Source organism: Pogoniulus pusillus, chromosome 20 (genome assembly GCF_015220805.1).
Source record: "Pogoniulus pusillus isolate bPogPus1 chromosome 20, bPogPus1.pri, whole genome shotgun sequence".
NCBI lineage: Eukaryota > Metazoa > Chordata > Aves > Piciformes > Lybiidae > Pogoniulus > Pogoniulus pusillus.
Window position 1 is genome coordinate 22,987,710 of NC_087283.1, and position 16,051 is coordinate 23,003,760.

At 65.0% G+C, this 16,051-nt stretch overlaps 2 protein-coding genes across 4 annotated transcripts in view; one reads left to right on the forward strand and one right to left on the reverse strand.

Moving 5' to 3' along the window:
• Positions 1-14,480, forward strand: ACD (ACD shelterin complex subunit and telomerase recruitment factor). 3 transcript variants are annotated; one of them, XM_064160646.1, is made up of 14 exons: positions 1-188; positions 999-1,128; positions 4,887-5,011; positions 5,510-5,600; positions 7,831-7,910; positions 8,870-8,914; positions 9,395-9,429; positions 10,283-10,434; positions 10,610-10,685; positions 10,823-10,900; positions 11,437-11,535; positions 12,448-13,094; positions 13,732-13,805; positions 13,930-14,480. In XM_064160646.1, the coding sequence occupies exons 1-14, from the start codon at positions 16-18 to the stop codon at positions 13,991-13,993; spliced, it is 1,869 nt and encodes a 622-aa protein (XP_064016716.1). In that variant the 5' UTR covers positions 1-15; the 3' UTR covers positions 13,994-14,480. The 3 variants fall into 3 exon arrangements, with proteins under 3 accessions (XP_064016716.1, XP_064016718.1, XP_064016717.1); XM_064160648.1 differs by having other exon boundaries at positions 10,316-10,434; XM_064160647.1 differs by having other exon boundaries at positions 5,513-5,600.
• CARMIL2 (capping protein regulator and myosin 1 linker 2) overlaps positions 14,449-16,051 on the reverse strand; it is a 26,334-nt gene continuing 24,731 nt past the window's right edge. Inside the window, 2 exon segments of the mRNA XM_064159821.1 lie at positions 14,449-15,198; positions 15,768-15,863. Of these exon segments, the coding sequence (XP_064015891.1) occupies positions 15,023-15,198; positions 15,768-15,863 (272 nt within the window). The 3' untranslated portion in view covers positions 14,449-15,022.

Genomic DNA, 16,051 nt, shown 5'->3' on the forward strand with positions numbered 1-16,051 from the left:
CCGCGCCCCGCCCGGATGCCGCCGCAGCCGCTTCCGCTTCCGGCCCCGCCCCTTCCCGCGCCGTTTCCCGCCGCTACGGCCGCTCGCGCCGCGCCGGTGAGGTCCATGGCGGCGGCGGCCACGGAGTGCGGCGGGGCGAGCGGGGCCGCGGAGCGCGTCCGGCTGATGCTGCAGCTGCTGGGCTCCAGGTGAGCGGCGCACGGACCCCGCGCACCCCCGCGCCCGCTCCCCTGCCCCCTTCGCCCGCTCCCCTGCCCCCTTCGCCCGCTCCCCTGCCCCCTTCGCCCGCTCCCCTGCCCCCCTCGCCCGCTCCCCTGCCCCCTTCGCCCGCTCCCCTGCCCCCCTCGCCCGCTCCCCTGCCCCCCTCGCCCGCTCCCCTGCCCCCCTCGCCCGCTCCCCTGCCCCCCTCGCCCGCTCCCCTGCCCCCCTCGCCCGCTCCCCTGCCCCCCGCGCCCGCTCCCCTGCCCCCCGCGCCCGCTCCCCTACCCCCCGCGCCCGCTCCCCTGCCCCCCGCGCCCGCTCCCCTACCCCCCGCGCCCGCTCCCCTGCCCCCCGCGCCCGCTCCCCTACCCCCCGCGCCCGCTCCCCTACCCCCCGCGCCCGCTCCCCCTGCCCCCCGCGCCCGCTCCCCTGCCCCCCGCGCCCGCTCCCCTGCCCCCCGCGCCCGCTCCCCTGCCCCCCGCGCCCGCCCGCTCCCCCTGCCCCCCTCGCCCGCCCGCTCCCCCTGCCCCCTTCGCCCGCCCGCTCCCCCTGCCCCCCTCGCCCGCCCGCTCCCCCTGCCCCCCTCGCCCGCCCGCTCCCCCTGCCCCCTTCGCCCGCCCGCTCCCCCTGCCCCCTTCGCCCGCCCGCTCCCCCTGCCCCCGGCGATGCCTGCCCGGTGCCAGCCGCTGCGCATGCCGCCCGGTCGGGTGGGCTGGGGCCGGGCCGGAGCCCGCTGCTGCGGCCGTGTGCAGGGCAGGCTGCTGCAGCTGCGCCGCGGTGCCGCTCCCTCTCCGCAGGCTGGTGTTCGACAACAGGGACATGGCTGCCCCTAAGATCTACGTCCTGCAGCCCTGGATCACCAACCTGCTGCTCAACTACGAGCAGGATGCTACCTGTCAGACCCTCCTGGCCGGGCAGATCCTGCAGGTGGGTACCGAGGGGCTGTGTCCTGCCCTGCTCCTGCGCTTGGCCATCTGCAGCCCTGCCGGTGGGACTCCAACTCCTCCTCAGAGCCACCGCTCAGTGGTTTGGAGTGGAGGAGCTCTGCGTGCCCGTAGCTGCTGGCTGTGCCCCTGGCTCTTGTCCACTCTGCCTCCTGCGAGGTGCCCTCCTGGCCTCGGGCTCGCAGGCTGCCCCCATCCTGCCATCCTTCCGTGTGCCATGCCAGTGGCTGGGTGCGGTTGCCAGAAGAGGACCTGCCGAAGGGTCTGGAGCCTCCCTGGTGCTCTCTTGCTGAGCCTCGGTGGCACCTGCAGTGCGTTCTAGCCCCGAGTGCTGCCCCTTGTGTGGTGGCTCAGAGCTTGCGCCTGCAGAGCTGTGCATGCAGCGCTGGCAGTCCTGTGGCACCGGTGGTGCCCTGCCCGGCGGCAGAGGGCTTCTGCCTGGGCAAGGCCTGAGGGGCAGACAACTGAGCCAAGGTGCTGGGGTAGCTGGGTGCACAAGCAAGTGAGGGTCCTGAGTCGGCAGGCTGTGAGGCTCCTGCATGGCTCCTGTGTGAGCAGGCTGTGAGGGTCCTGCGTGGGCATGGTGTGGGGCTCCTGCATGGCTCCTGCGTGGGCATGGTGTGGGGCTCCTGCATGGCTCCTGCGTGGGCATGGTGTGGGGCTCCTGCATGGTAGCTGGATGCACAAGCAAGTGAGGGTCCTGCCTGGGCAGGACATGAGGGTCTTGCATGGGCAGGGTATGAGGCTCCTGCGTGGGACGGGCTGTGGTTGTGGCCTGGGTGCTGCAGGAAGCCATCTGCACTCTACTGTCCTCTCGGAGCCTTTGGGTGCCTGAGGCAGCATCCCCCACGGCCAGGGCTGCTGTTACCCTCTCCGGCTGGCCGGTGGCGGAGGTGGTGTTTGAGTGGCTCAGCTCCTGCTCGGTAAGGAGCAGGGGGAGGGGTGGCTGCCTGTGATTTGAACAGAGGGGTGGGATGGGCAGGGGAGAAGCAGACTGAGGGAGGAGACCCTGGAGTCATGCTCCTCCTCACGTCTGAGGACATGGAGGTGGTGGAGTGGCTCTGAGGCCAGGTGCAGGTGGGTTCCAGTGGTGTCCTTCTGGGGTCTGTGCCAGGGCCGCTGCTGTTCAGGGCTGGAGACTGGGACCGAGGCACCACCAGCAGTGTGCAGCTGGCACCAAGCTGAGTGGTGCTCTCAGTGTGCCAGAGGCACAGGATGGCATCCAGAGGGACCTGGACAGGCTGCAGAGGTGGCCCAGGAGAGCCTCCTGAGGTTCCACAGCAGCAGCAAGTGCAGAGTCCTGCAGCTGGGCTGGAACAATCCTCACTGACAACCCAGGCTGGGGGAGGAGGTGACAGAAAGCAGCCCTGAGGGGAAGGCCTTGGGGGTGCTGGTGGGGGAGAGGCTGGGCAGGAGGCAGCAGTGGGCACTGGCAGCACAGAAGTCCAAGGGCAGCCTGGGCTGCATCCAAAGCAGCGTGGGCAGAGGTGGAGAGAAGGGATCCTGCCCCTCTGCTGTGCTCTGGGGAGACCTCAGCTGTGGGACCCAAGCACAGGAGAGACCTGGGCCTGATGGAGAGGGTCCAGAAGAGGCCACAGAGATGATCAGAGGCTGCAGCAGCTCTGCTGTGGGCACAGGCTGGGGGAGAATAAATCTAACCAAATAAAGAATAAATCTGCTGAGGAGAGACTGGGGGTGCTGGGGCTGGGCAGTGTGAGGAAGAGGAGGCTGAGGGCAGAGCTCACTGCTGTCTGCAGCTACCTGAAGGGACACTGTGGAAAGGCTGCTGCTGGGCTCTGCTCACAGGTGATGGGAGACAGCACAAGGGGGAACGGCCTCAAGCTGAGGCTGGGGAGGCTTAGATTGGACATTAGGACAAAGTGTTTCATGGAGAGAGTGGCCAGGGACTGGAATGAGCTGCCCAGGGAGGTGCTGCAGTCACCCAGCCTGGATGTGTTTAGGGTGGTTTGGATGTGGTGCTTGGGGAGATGATTAGAGGTGAGTCTTGCAGAGCAGGGCTCTAGGTTGGGCTGGGTGATATGAGTGGGCAGCAGGGCAAGGGAGGGGATTCTGCCCCTTGGCTCTGCTCTCCTCAGACCCCACCTGCAGTCCTACATGCAGTTCTGGAGCCCACAGCACAAGCAGGACATGGACCTGCTGGAGAGGCTCCAGAGAGGGCCACAGAGGTGCTCAGAGGGCTGCAGCAGCTCTGCTCTGAGCACAGGCTGAGAGAGTTGGGGCTCTGCAGCCTGGAGAGGAGAAGGCTTCCAGGAGACCTTGGAGTGGCCTTCCATGAGGTGAAGGAGGCTACAGGAGGGCTGGGGAGCGACAACTGACAAGGTCTGGGAATGAGAGGAGGAGGAATGGGTTTGAAGTGGCAGAGGGGAGGTTGAAACTGGATGTTAGGAATAAGCGAGGGTGGGGAGAGACTGGCACAGATTGCCGAGGAGGTTGTGGAGCACAGAAGATCCCATTCTGTGCTTCTGTGCTCCACAACCTCCCTGGAGGTGTTCCAGGCCAGGCTGGATGAGGCCTTGAGCCCCCTGTGCTGGTGGGAGATGTCTCCTGTAGAATCTGGTCCAGAAAGCCTCCATTTGCCTGACTCCTGATAGCTTCTGAACCTGTGCTGCACTGATGCAAAAGCCAAATGAGCCACATTAAATGTGCTGGGATCTACTGATCACTGTCACCCTTCAACAGCAACTCCAGCACTAAAGCCTGGAGCTGGGGGTGCTCAGGCTGGAGAAGAGAAGGCTCCAGGAAGACCTTAGAGTAGCTTGAGGGATGTGAGGAATGAGTTCTGCACCATAAGTGGGGAGCAGCAGGGCAAGGGAGGGGATTCTGCCCCTTTGCTCCACTCTGGTGAGACCCCACCTGGGAGGCAGTTCCATGGAGAAGACCTGGGAGTGCTGGGGACAGGCTCCAGAAGGCCAGTGGGGTCCTGGGGTGCAATTCAGAAGAGTGAGGCCAGCAGGTCAGGGAGGTTCTCCTGCCCTTCTGCTCTGCTCTGGTGAGGCCACATCTGGAGTCCTGGGTGCTGTTTTGGCTCCTCAGTTCAAGAGGGGAATAGAACTGCTGGGGAGAGCCCAGGGCAGGCTGCAGAGCTGCTGAGGGACCTGGAGCAGCTCTGGGAGGAGCAAAGGTTGAGAGCCCTGGGGCTGGGAGCCTGCAGGAGAGCAGCTCCAGAGGACAGCTGAGCAGTGCTCAGCAAGAGCTAAAGGAGCTGTGGAGGGCAGGAGACTGGGGCCAGACTGTGGCCAGCAGGGCCAGGGAGGGGATTCTGCCCCTCTGCAGCCTCTGCTGAGCCCACAGCTGGAGCCCTGTGCCAGGAGAGGGCTGGAAGGTGCCCAGAGAAGGGCAGGAGGATGCTCAGAGGGCTGGAGCTGCCCTGCTGTGGGTGCAGGCTGAGAGAGTTGGGGCTGTGCAGGCTGGAGAGGAGAAGGCTGCAGGGAGAGCTTCTGGTGGCCTTGCAGTGGCTGCAGGGGGCTGCAGGAGAGTCCCCCACATCCCTGCTTGCTGTCCTGCACAGCAGTGGTGCTGACACGGTCTTGGCGTGGAGCCTGCTTGGTGCAGCTGGCAGAGCTGGGCCCAGAGCTGCCTGCTTGTCCCTCTGGCGCACCTCAGCCCCTGGCCTGGTGGTGAGTGGTGACCTGCAGGCTCCCATCTGGGCTCAGTGACCTGTCCTTGCTCACTGAGCAGTCTGCCATTGGCCTTTGCTTTCTCTCCCCAATCTCTCGATAGGTTCTGAGAGACTCAGCCACTCCGGAGCACCCTGAGGTCCTCCAAGATGCCATCCTGCAGGTCTCAGATGGCTCCTTCCACATCCGTGTGGTCCTGACATGCAAAGCTCTGCAGGGAGAGGAAGGGTGAGTCCCGGGCGGCTCGGCTGGGGCGGGACTGCAGCTGTGCACAGCTGCTGCTGGGGCTCCTGCCTGGGCTGGCCTCAGGCTGCGCTCAGCTGAAGCAGTCACAGTCAGGAGAGGGCCAGAGGCTGCTGCTGGCTGCCCTGCTCCTGGCCGGCAAGGATGGGCAGGGCTGGGTGTCAGAAGCCAGGGAAACACCAGGAGAGAGAGCCCTGAAGGAGCCTGTGGGCTCCCTCAGTGCCTTCCTCAGTTTCCACACCCTGGATGCCACTTGGACAGCCCTGGGCTGGTTGGGTACTGGTAGCAGGGCTAGGGATAAGCAGTGGGAATAAGGTGCAGGAACCAGGAGCCCTCAGCCTCTGGTGCTGCTCCCCAGACAAGTTCCAGCACAGGTGTGGTTGGCATAGCTGTCAGGGGGGGCCATGGCACACCTGGGGGGTCCAGCTGCCTTCTTCACCTGGCCAAGGTGTTCTGCTTTGCTCTGCTCTGCTCTTTCTCCAGAAGACAGAGGAAGCTGAACCTGCCCAACCTGGTCTGCAGAATCATCGTGCTGCAGAAGTACACAGTGTGCTTCCAGAAGGAGGTCAGGCTGGTGAGTGCTCTCCTGGGGCAGCCCAGTGGATGCTTCACTGCCTCCTGCCACAGCATCACAGGACATGGGGGCTTGGAAGGGACCTCCACAGGTCATCAAGTCCAGCCCCTGCCAGGGCAGGAGCAGAAAATCCAGCACAGGTGGCACAGGAGCACATCCAGACAGGGCTGGAGACTCCACAGCCTCTCTGGGCAGCCTGTGCCAGGCTCTGGGACCCTTCCACTCAAGAAATTCTTCCTCCTCTTGAGGGCCAACTTCCTGTGCTGCAGTTGCCATTCCTTGCCCGTGTCCTGTGCCAGGGCACAGGTGAGCAAAGGCTGTCCCTGTGCCTCCCCTCCTGACCCCCAGCCCTCAGACACTGACAGGCACTGCTCAGGTCCCCTCTCAGCCTTCTCCCCTGCAGACTCAGCCCCAGGGCTCTCAGCCTCTCCTCACCAGGCAGTGCTGCAGTCCCTGCAGCATCCTTGCAGCCCTCCCTTGGCCTCTCTCCAGCACATCCCTGTCCCTCCTGAACTGGGCAGCCCAGAACTCAGTGCAAAGCCCTCTGCACAGCCTCCCTGCCCTGCAACACATGCAGGGAACTCCAGGCCTATCAGTCTGACCTGGGTGCCAGGGAGGGTTGTGGAGCAGGACATCCTTAGTGCCAGTCATGGCACTTAGAGGACAGCCATGCCAGCAGCCTGGCCAGCATGGGCTTAGGAAAGGCAGGTCCTGCTCTGAGCTCTACGAGGTCACCACCTTGAGGGAAGGGTCCTGGTCATTGTCTGCCTGGACTTGAGCAAGGCCTTTGGCACTGCCTGCCCCAGCCTTCTCCTGCAGAAGCCCTTGGCACAAGGCTTGGCTCAGTGCCCTCTGCCCTGGGTGAAGAAGTGGCCAGGCCCAGGGTGTGGTGGGAATGGAGCTGCATCAGTCACCAGGTCCTGCCCCTGGGGCACAGCAGCCCTGTGGGGAGCTCCAGCCCTGGCATGTCTGGTTAGGAAGCTGCAGCCCGCAGAGGGAGCTGGGGGTGCTGGTTGGCAGGCACTGAGCCCAGGTGGGCAAGCAGGCCAGTGGCATCCTGGCTGGGCTCAGGAGCAGGGTGGGCAGCAGGTGCCCATCCCCCTGTGCCCAGCACCGGGCAGGCCACAGCTGGAGAGCTGCGTTCAGCTCTGGGCCCTGGCTGCAGGAAGGACACTGAGGGGCTGCAGCCTGTGCAGGGCAGAGGCTGGAGAAGGGCCTGGAGCAGCTGGCGGTGAGGAGGGGCTGAGGGAGCTGGGGGGGTCAGGCTGCAGCAGAGGAGCCGGAGGGAGACCTCCTTGCGCCCTGCAGCTGCCTGCAGGGAGGCTGCAGTGAGGAGGGGGCAAGGGGCAGGGGCAGAGATGGCTCCAAGCTGCCCCAGGGGAGGGCCAGGCTGGAGCTCAGGAGATATTCCTGCCTGGAAGGGCTCTCAGAGCTTGGCACAGGCTGCCCAGGGCAGGGCTGCAGTGCCCATCCCTGGGGGTGCTGCAGAGCCTGTGGGGCCTGGGGCCTCGGCTTGGGGTTGGCACTGCAGTGGGGGGAGGGTTGGGGGGGCTGAGCTCGGAGGCCTCCCCCAGCTGGATGTGTTCTGGGCCTGTGGCACTGCCCCCAGGTTGGTGTCTGCCAGCTGAGGCTGCCCATGGTCCCTCTCCAGGCTCCTTGGTGGAGACAGTCAAGAGCAGTGGTCCCAGCAGAGCCCCGGGGACACCTCTGGTGCCAGCAGCTGCACTCCTGCGGGCACAGCCGTGGGCCAGTTCTTAGGCAGCAGAGTGCCCACCCTGCGGGCCGGGCCTGTGCCGCAGGGTCCGGAGCCATGCAGGAGCTGTGCTCGCCGCAGCCTGCCCTGCTCTGAGCTGTGCCCAGCGCCCGGAGGCCTTCTGCAGCCTGGGGAGGCTCCGTGGTGGTTGGGCTGGGGGCTGGCACCAACCCCCACGCAGTTGTGGCACGTCTGTGAGGCCACCTGGCTGGTACCTCCCGCTGGTGGCAGAGCTGGCTGCTGCCTGCTCGCTGGCGTTCAGGGCTGCCCCATGGCTTCAGGCTGGCATGGGCTGGCATGAGGCTCTTGAAGAGCCCTCAGCTGCTGCAGGAGGGTGCAGGTACCCCCTGCAAAGGCAGCGGTGCCCGGGCAGGGACCCGCCCCGGGGGGGACCTCGGGTGGGCGTGCAGGGGTGGGTGTGTATGGGTGGGCCTCGGGCGGGGGTGCCTGGGGTGGCTGACAGGTGTGTGCCCGCAGGAGGACTGCCAGTTCTACCTCACCGTGCACAAGTTCATTGTGCTGCCCATGGAGAGGCAGAGGATGGAGTCGTCTGATGGGTACAGATGGGGGGGACTCTGCTCTTGAGGGGAAGCTCTGCTTTGGGGGTACTCTGCTTTGGGGGTACTCTGCTTTGGGGGGGCTCTGCTCTTTAGGGGTACTCTGCTCTTGGGGGGGCTCTGCTCTTGAGGGGAAGCTCTGCTTTGGGGGGGCTCTGCTCTTTGGGGGTACTCTGCTCTTTGGGGGTACTCTGCTCCCGGGGGGACTCTGCTCTTGGAGGGTACTCTCCTGTGGGGGAAACTCTGCTCTTGGGGGGGGCTCTGCTCTTGAGGGGAAGCTCTGCTTTGGGGGGGCTCTGCTCTTTGGGGGTACTCTGCTTTGGGGGGCTCTGCTTTGAGGGGAAGCTCTGCTTTGGGGGGGGCTCTGCTCTTTGGGGGTACTCTGCTTTGGGGGGGCTCTGCTCTTGAGGGGAAGCTCTGCTTTGGGGGGGCTCTGCTCTTGAGGGGAAGCTCTGCTTTGGGGGGGCTCTGCTCTTTGGGGGTACTCTGCTCCCGGGGGGACTCTGCTCTTGGAGGGTACTCTCCTGTGGGGGAAACTCTGCTCTTGGGGGGGGGCTCTGCTCTTGAGGGGAAGCTCTGCTTTGGGGGGGCTCTGCTCTTTGGGGGTACTCTGCTTTGGGGGGCTCTGCTTTGAGGGGAAGCTCTGCTTTGGGGGGGCCTCTGCTCTTTGGGAGTACTCTGCTTTGGGGGGGCTCTGCTCTTGAGGGGAAGCTCTGCTTTGGGGGGGCTCTGCTCTTGAGGGGAAGCTCTGCTTTGGGGGGGCTCTGCTCTTGAAGGGAAGCTCTGCTTTGGGGGGGCTCTGCTCTTGAGGGGAAGCTCTGCTTTGGGGGGGGGCTCTGCTCCTGGGGGGGCTGCTTCACCGCCCCGCAGGTGCGCTGAGGCTGGGAGCCCTGCTGGGCCCTGGGTGTGCCGTGGCAGCCGTGGGGGGGCAGCCTCAGCAGGCAGCCTCTGTCCCGCAGGAACCAGGAGCCCTCCGTGCTGCAGAAGATCAGGGAGCTGTGGCTGTGAGTAGAGCTGAGGGGCACCCCCGGGCACTGCGCACAGCTCGCAGGCTCTGCTTGGGGCCCCTCCTGGGTAGCCGTTGAGATGCCCGCCCCAGGCCCTGGCAGGGCAGAGCAGTGCTGGTTCTGGTGGCACAGGAGGTTCTGCAGCCTCCTCCTCCAAGCGGGCAGGACTGGGAGAAGACACTGGCAGGCAACCTGCCGCTGCCAGCCACGAGCAGCAGGGTTGGGGTGGGTTTGCCCTGCCCGCTGCCAGCCAGGAGCAGCAGGGCTGGGGTGGGTTTGCCCTGCCCAGCTCACCTCCAGCCCTGGAGATCCTCAGGGGCTTCTAGCACTTCATCTCCAGGAGCAGGACTCCTTGATGGGCGTTCCTGGGGTACTGAGCAGTGGCCAGAACCAGCACCGCTGCTGCCACTGCCACTTCTGCCCAGCCAGGCTGCAGCCAGCCCTAACCTGGCTTTGTCTTCTCCTTGGGTGTTGCAGGAAGGATCTTGCTGAGGAGAACAGTCCCAGTGCAGGTACAGGTGGGGGGCACAGGGTGGTCCACAAGCTGCGTGGGGGGCTCCTGCTGCTTCTCAGCTTGGGCTGGCATAGGCAGAGGTGGCACAAACCTGACCAGATCTCTCAAGGCAGTGTTGCAAAGCCCAGAGCAGGACAAGGTGGTGCTGGCAGCTAAAGCCACTGCACAGCTGTGCTCCAGGACCTCTGTGCAGAAGGCAGAGAGAGCTTCCAGAAGCCAAAAAATTGCAGTTTTGGGGTTTGACACAAATTTTGGTGCCCTCAACAGCAGGCAGTAGAGTAAAAGCATTTGCTTGTGTGTGCTGGGCGCTGGGCAGGGCACAGCTTGAGCACTGGGTGCAGGTTTGGGCCCCCCTCGCTCCCAGAAGGACATTGAGGAGCTGGAGCAGGTCCAGAGAAGGGCACCAAAGGTAGGGAAGGGTCTGGAGAAGAGGTCTAGGGAGGAGCAGCTGAGGGAGCTGGGGGTGGTCAGTGTGGAGAAGAGGAGGCTGAGGGGAGACCTCATTGCTCTCTGCAGCTCCCTGAGAGGAGGCTGCAGCCAGCTGGGGCTGGGCTCTGCTCACACACAAATGCCAGGACAAGAATGGCTGCAGGTTGCCCCAGGGCAGGCTTAGGTTTAGGAGAAACTTCTCTGAAAGGGTTCTGACAGCCTGGCGCAGGCTGCCCGGGCAGGTGGCTGAATGCCCAGCCCTGGAGGTGTCTCAGAGGCAGAGCTGTGGTGCTGAGGGCTTAGCCCCAGGCAGGGTTGAGGGCTGGTTGGGCTGGGTGACCTGAAAGGGCTTCTTCAGCCCAAGCAGTGCCCTGAGGGCAGGAGCTGGGAGGTGTCCTGCAGTGGTGCTGTCCTTGCTCCAGAGCCGTGCCTCTCACAGCTGCTCGCTGCCATAGGCCAGAGCCAGCTGGCAGTGCTGAAGGAGTGTGCTGAGCAGTGTCTGGATTTTGGGGTGCCCGCGGCCGGGGAGGACCAGAGTGCCAGCAGCCGGTGGGAGGCAGAGCGCAAGGAGCAGGTGGGTTGGGCTGCTGTGACCCTCCGAGGCGGCTGCTGGTGCTGCCGAGGGTGGGAGGAGGAAGGGGAAGGGCCATGGGCAGAGCTGGAGCCTCGCTGAGGGGCGAGAGAGGCTGTCCAGCTGCAGGTGCGGGGGGCTCCGGCGGCTGCAGAGCACGGACCGTGTCCCACTGCAGCAGGGGGAACGCTTCCTGGTGCCAGCCAGCATCCTGCTCGTGCCCTGCGAGGAGGTCGCCCACGCTCCCGAGGCAGGTCAGTGCAGTGGCTGCAGCTGCAGGGCGCGGGAGTGGGCAGGCCAGTGCCCGAGCATGCGGGCCAGGGGGCTGCCTGGGGCGGGGAGGAGCCCTCCTGTTCTGCAGCCCTGCCCAGCGGCACCTCCCTCCCTGCAGGCACAAGTCAAGCACCCGGGCAGAGGGACGGTACCAGCGCAGTGCCCGACGAGCAGGCTGCGGAGTCGCAGGGCAGCTGTGAGTAGTGGCACCTCCAGATCCCACACAGCCTCTCTGTGCTTTCCCCTGCAGCTGGCTGAGCCCAGCTTCTCCTGGCACAGGTGCCAGCCTGGCCTGGTCTGTGGGAGACCTTTCCCTAGCCCTGCCTGGAGCAGCCAGGGAACGGTCCTGGTCCTGCAGCTTTGGCTTTGGTGCTGGCAGGACAAGAAGGAGTTTTTGTGCCTTTGGTGCCACCACAGACCCTCGGCCTCCTGCCCCAGCGTGGGCTTTTGCCTGGCTGTGGCTCAGCACCAGACTGGGATTCTGTCGCCTCCTTGGGCTGAGCAGAACTCATCTGTGCTGCAGGAGCTCCCTGCCTGCTGCAGCCCTTGCCTGGGGTCGGGAAAGTCTGGCTGCAGCCTCCAGCCCTTCTTTTGGTGGGAGAGGGCTTCAGAATTCCCCCCAGGTGCTGCCTCTCAGACCCCGTGGGCAGTTCTTTGGAGGCACTGCAGGGTTGGGAGTGGGCAGCCACTTTCTGTGCCAAAGCCGAGCCCGCCTCGACCTGCTCTTTGCAGCTGATGACTCGACAGTGCTGTCAGACACCATGGTGGAGTGCCCGGACAACCCCTGGAACAGGAACCCCCCAATGTCTTTGACCCTGAACTCCTCGGATGGTGAGTCAGGGAATCCTGGGGCTCTTGGGCTGGAGCAGACCGTTGAGTCCAAGCCTTAACCTAGCACTGCCAGGTCACCACTAACCCACAGCCCTTAGCACCACATCTCCATGGCTTTTCCGTCCCCCTAGGGGTGGGACCAATGCCCTGGGCAGCTTGGTCCAGGCCTTGCAGCCCTTTCAGGGAAGATATTTCTGCTAAGCATAGACTCGTGGAATGGCTTAGCCTGGAAGAGACCTCAGAGATCATCTGCTCCACCTCTGCCATGGCAGAGATGTCTCTGGGCCAGCCCAGGCTGCTCAGGGCTCCAGCCTGGCCTTGCACACCTCCAGGCAGGGGCATCCACAACCTCTCTGGACAATGCAGTCCAGAGCTTTGCCACCCTCCCAGGGAAGAATTTCTTCCTCGGATCCAATCTAAACCTGTTCTCCTTCACTGCAAATCCATTCCCCTTGGCCTGTCAGGGGACACTCCTGTGAAAAGTCTCCGTGCAGCCTCCCTGCAGGCTCCCTTCACGCACTGGCAGCAGCTCTTGAGATCCCCTGGAGCCTTCTCCTCTGCAGGCTGCACCCCCCAGCTCCCTCAGCCTGTGCTCACAGCAGAGCTGCTCTAGCCCTGGGGTCATCTTCGTGGCCCTCCAAGCTGGTTCTCCCCTCCTGCACTTGGAAGCCCTAAGCTCAGAGCCTGCAGCCTGCCCAGCAGGCAGAAGCTGAGCTCTCTGCTGCCCCACAGAGTGCCCATGCAGCTCCTCCTAGGTGCTGGCTTGCAGTCCCCTGGCCAAGGAGTAGAGCTGTAGCGTTCCCCTGGCCCTGTGCCTGCACCTTCCCAGCTTGGCTGCTCTCCTGCCCAGCCCAGCACATCGAGGCAGGTCCCAGCACATGCCCAAGCTGACCACAGGTCCTGTCTTGGCAGATAAGAGCTCCCAGCCGGCCCTGTCCCCAAAGAGCCAGCAAGATGTGGATGCTGACAGCAACACCCCCGACCTGCTGGAGCCTTGCAGCCAGCACTCTGCTGAGGACTCGCTCCTTGGGGAGCTGCAGCTCAGCTCCTCTCCCTCCGTGCTCTGCTCCGATAGCGGCGCCAGCCCGCAGGATGTGCCAGCTGCAGAGGCTGCCAGCGGTGATGCGCCCAGCCCCGTCGCCTGCCCGCGGTCGCCGGGCAGCCCTCAGCCTTCCCCCGTGCTGCCCAGCAGCTGCCCGCAGCCGCCGCCCGACGGCGCTGCCCAGTGTGAGCCGGCAGACTCCAGCGGCGCCGCTTTGCTGCCAGACTCCCCCCAGCATCGCCCGGCCTGTGCCAGCGCCCACGGTGGGGCTGCTCCGGGTGCCAAGAGGAAGCTGCTGGCCGATGGTCAGGAGCCGCAGCACTCCCAGGGCAGCCCCAGGGGCAAATGGAGAGACATTGGAGGGAGGCTGGAGGCTGTGGGGAGCCAGCAGGGCAAGAAGAGCAGGAGAGAGGAGACGGAGCTGCGGCACAGGAAGGAGCTGGAGGAGGAGGAAGAAGAAGCATCCCCAGCTGCTGGCCCCGATCCCAGGCCAGAGCAGCGCAGAACTCTGCAGCCGGTAAAGATGCAGCAGCTGCTGGGGGGCTCTTGAGGGGTGGTCTCCAGGGAGGTTCTGTCAGAGCATCCCCGTTGGGAAGGGACCTCCAGGACCAGCTGGTCCAACCTTTTGTGCCTGAAGCGTGGTCCAGGCAAGCTGGCCCAGCCTCGGTGCAGCTCAGCCCTGCAAGTGCCCCGTGCTAGGACCTCCCCCACTTCCCGGGGCAGAGGATTCCAGTGGCTCCTCGTTCTCCTGGCCCTGCCTCCTGTGCTGCAGCAGAACATCCCTGGCAGTGACTCCTCCCTGCCACCCTTTGGCCTTTCCGTGGCACTCTTCCTGAAAAGTCTCCGTAGTCTTCTCAGCTTGCTGCTCCCTGTCCCAGTGCTGCTGGTGGCCACCCCTCAGGTAGCTGTGGGGATGGGACGTTGAGAGCAGCTGTTGGCACAGATGGTGGCCTGCAGCCTCCCGAGGGAGGAGTTGAACCTGCACAGGGCGGTTGCCGACGCTTAGGAGAGCACCTTATACCTCTAGGTGAAATACAAGTGGAGGAGCAGGGAGGAGCTGAGGACTTCCTAAGGGCGTGGGGGTGTTGGGCTGGGTGGCAGGGCTGTGCCCTGGGCCTTCGGAACCAGCCTCAGCCTCCCCTTTGCTTCTGCAGTACGTGAAGAAGCTACCCCAGTACAGCTACGAGGCGCCGAGCCCTGAGCTCTGCAGGCAGATAAGATCCATCAGGTCAGTGTCTCGTGGTCGGGGGTAGGCTGCTGGCACCCCTGTAGCAGGTGCCCAAACCCTGCCGTGCCCCTCATCACCCAGCTGGGTCCCTTCTCACCTTGGCTGCCCTGCTCTGGCCCCGCAGGATCTCGAAGGTGATGCTGAACTGGGCCTGCTGGATCCTCACCGACAGGGAGACAGACTCCTGAGCCCAGCCTCGGCTCCTCCACCACTTCCAGCTTCTCTCAGGCAGTTTGGCACTGCCCAGCAGAGGCAGTTGGGGAGGCATGAGTGGGACACCAGGACCCCTGGCCCCAAGGGGACCACTGCTTGGTTCGGGCTGGCTGCAGAGACCACCTCTGCGGGCGTGACCTGCTGAAGGCAGCTCCCTCAGCGCTGAGAGGGGAGGAAGCCTCCATGAGGGTATCTCCAGCATCCCTCTGCCTCCCTGCCAAACACCTTGGCCTGGTGAAAGGGAATCGAGAGGTGACCTGGTGACGCCACCACATAGCAGGGGGGTGGCAGCAACGGCAGAGTCCCCTCCCCACCCCGGCGCAGCCCCTCCCTGCTCACAGCGCAGCGGTTGGGCTGTTCTCCCCGCTGGGAGCTGAGTCCGGCGCTGGTTTTGTTACCAAACAAAGGAGTCCGCAGGGGTAGGCTCGTAGAAATGAAAAATAAAAATTGTGTATTTTTAAATACACAGCTTCTGTATGAAAAAAACCCAAACCAACACCAAACGGGGCCAGGGGAGAAGCCGCCGCCAGGAGAAACCGCCCTGGCATCGGCTGAGGAGCCGCGGGGGCAGGCTGCTGCGGGAGAGACAGGCTGGAGCTGCTGCAGGCTGAAGCGTGGTGCTGGGGCCTTGGTCCTGCCGAGGGAAGGGTCCTAGAGGGGCTGGAGACAGCCCCGAGGTGAGTGAGGAGCTTGAGGGGTGGTAGGGGTCTGGTAACGCTTGGCGGGCGTCGGCTGCGTGCGGCGCCGCTGGCCCCCCGGGGAAGCCTAAGGCTGGTGCATCCCGAGGGCTTCAGGGCAGCCCGAGGGCTCTGGCGTGGTTCCTGGATGTCTCTGCCTTCCTGGCAACGCTGGTGGCCCAAGCTGCACCCGTGGCAAAAGGTAGGTGATGCCATGGTTGGCGCCAGCCCGGCGGGAAGCAGAGGTGCCCGGTGGCTGCTGCCCGCACCTCGGTGCAGGGTGGGCGCTTGGAGGGCTGGACTGGGAGCTGTGGCATGCGGGGGGGCTCACGGGCCCGGGGCTGGCTCCCCCTGGACTGGCACCGCGCGTCTTTGGTCTACGGCTGCTGAGTCCTGTGCAGTGCCCACAGCCTGTGCCAGGGCTTGCGGCCACTCGCCTGTGCTGCCTGCTCCAGCCTGCGGATCCTCTGGCCCCGCGTGGGACCGGTCCTGTGGTGTGGTGCCTGGAGAGGTCGTGGAGTCACGGAGTGGGAAGGGACTACTGCAGGCCACCCACATCCAACCCCTGCACTCAGCTGTAGCCAGAGCAGGCTGCTCACAGCCACAACCAACCTCACCTGCAGTGGTGCCAGCATGGGGCAGCTCCCACCTCTCTGGGCAGCCTGGGCCAGGCTCTGCCCACCCTCGCTGCCAAACATTTCTCCCTCCTCTCCACTCCCAAGCTCCCTCTCTCAGTTCCAACCATCTCCCTTGGTCTGCCACAACAGGACCTGCTCCAGAGGCTGCCCCCAGCTCTCCTGGAGTCCCTCCCAGCACTGCAAGGCCACCAGAAGGTGGCCCTGGAGCCTTCTGCTCTGAAGGCTGCACCCCCCCAACTCTGCCAGCCTGGCTCACAGCAGAGCCCTGCCAGCCCTGCCGTGGCCTCCTCTGGCCCTGCCACAGCAGGTCCCTGTCTGTGCTGTGCTGAGCACTCCAGAGCTGCCCAAGCACTGCAGGGGGAGCTCAGCCATAGTAGCGGAGTGAGCACAAGGTGACCCTGCACACCCCCGGGGAGGGCAGCACCACAGCTCACCTGCAGCATCCGGGGAGGACGACCTGGGCTGGGCCTCATGCTTGGCTCTCCACCTTAGCACGGGCGAACGCTGCAGGCGTGGGGGCATGGTGCCCGCTGGGGAAACAACACAGCCCCCTGTAAGATAGGGCACAGCCCCCCGCCTCCTGCTGCTGGAGCTTAGCCCAACGGCAAGTCCCTCCCTGGGAGCTTTCTGATGTGGTGATGCCATCTAGTGCCCAGCACCGCTCCAGCCAAGGTGGGCACTGCCATTTCATTCCTCAGATGCCACCGTGTCCGTGAGG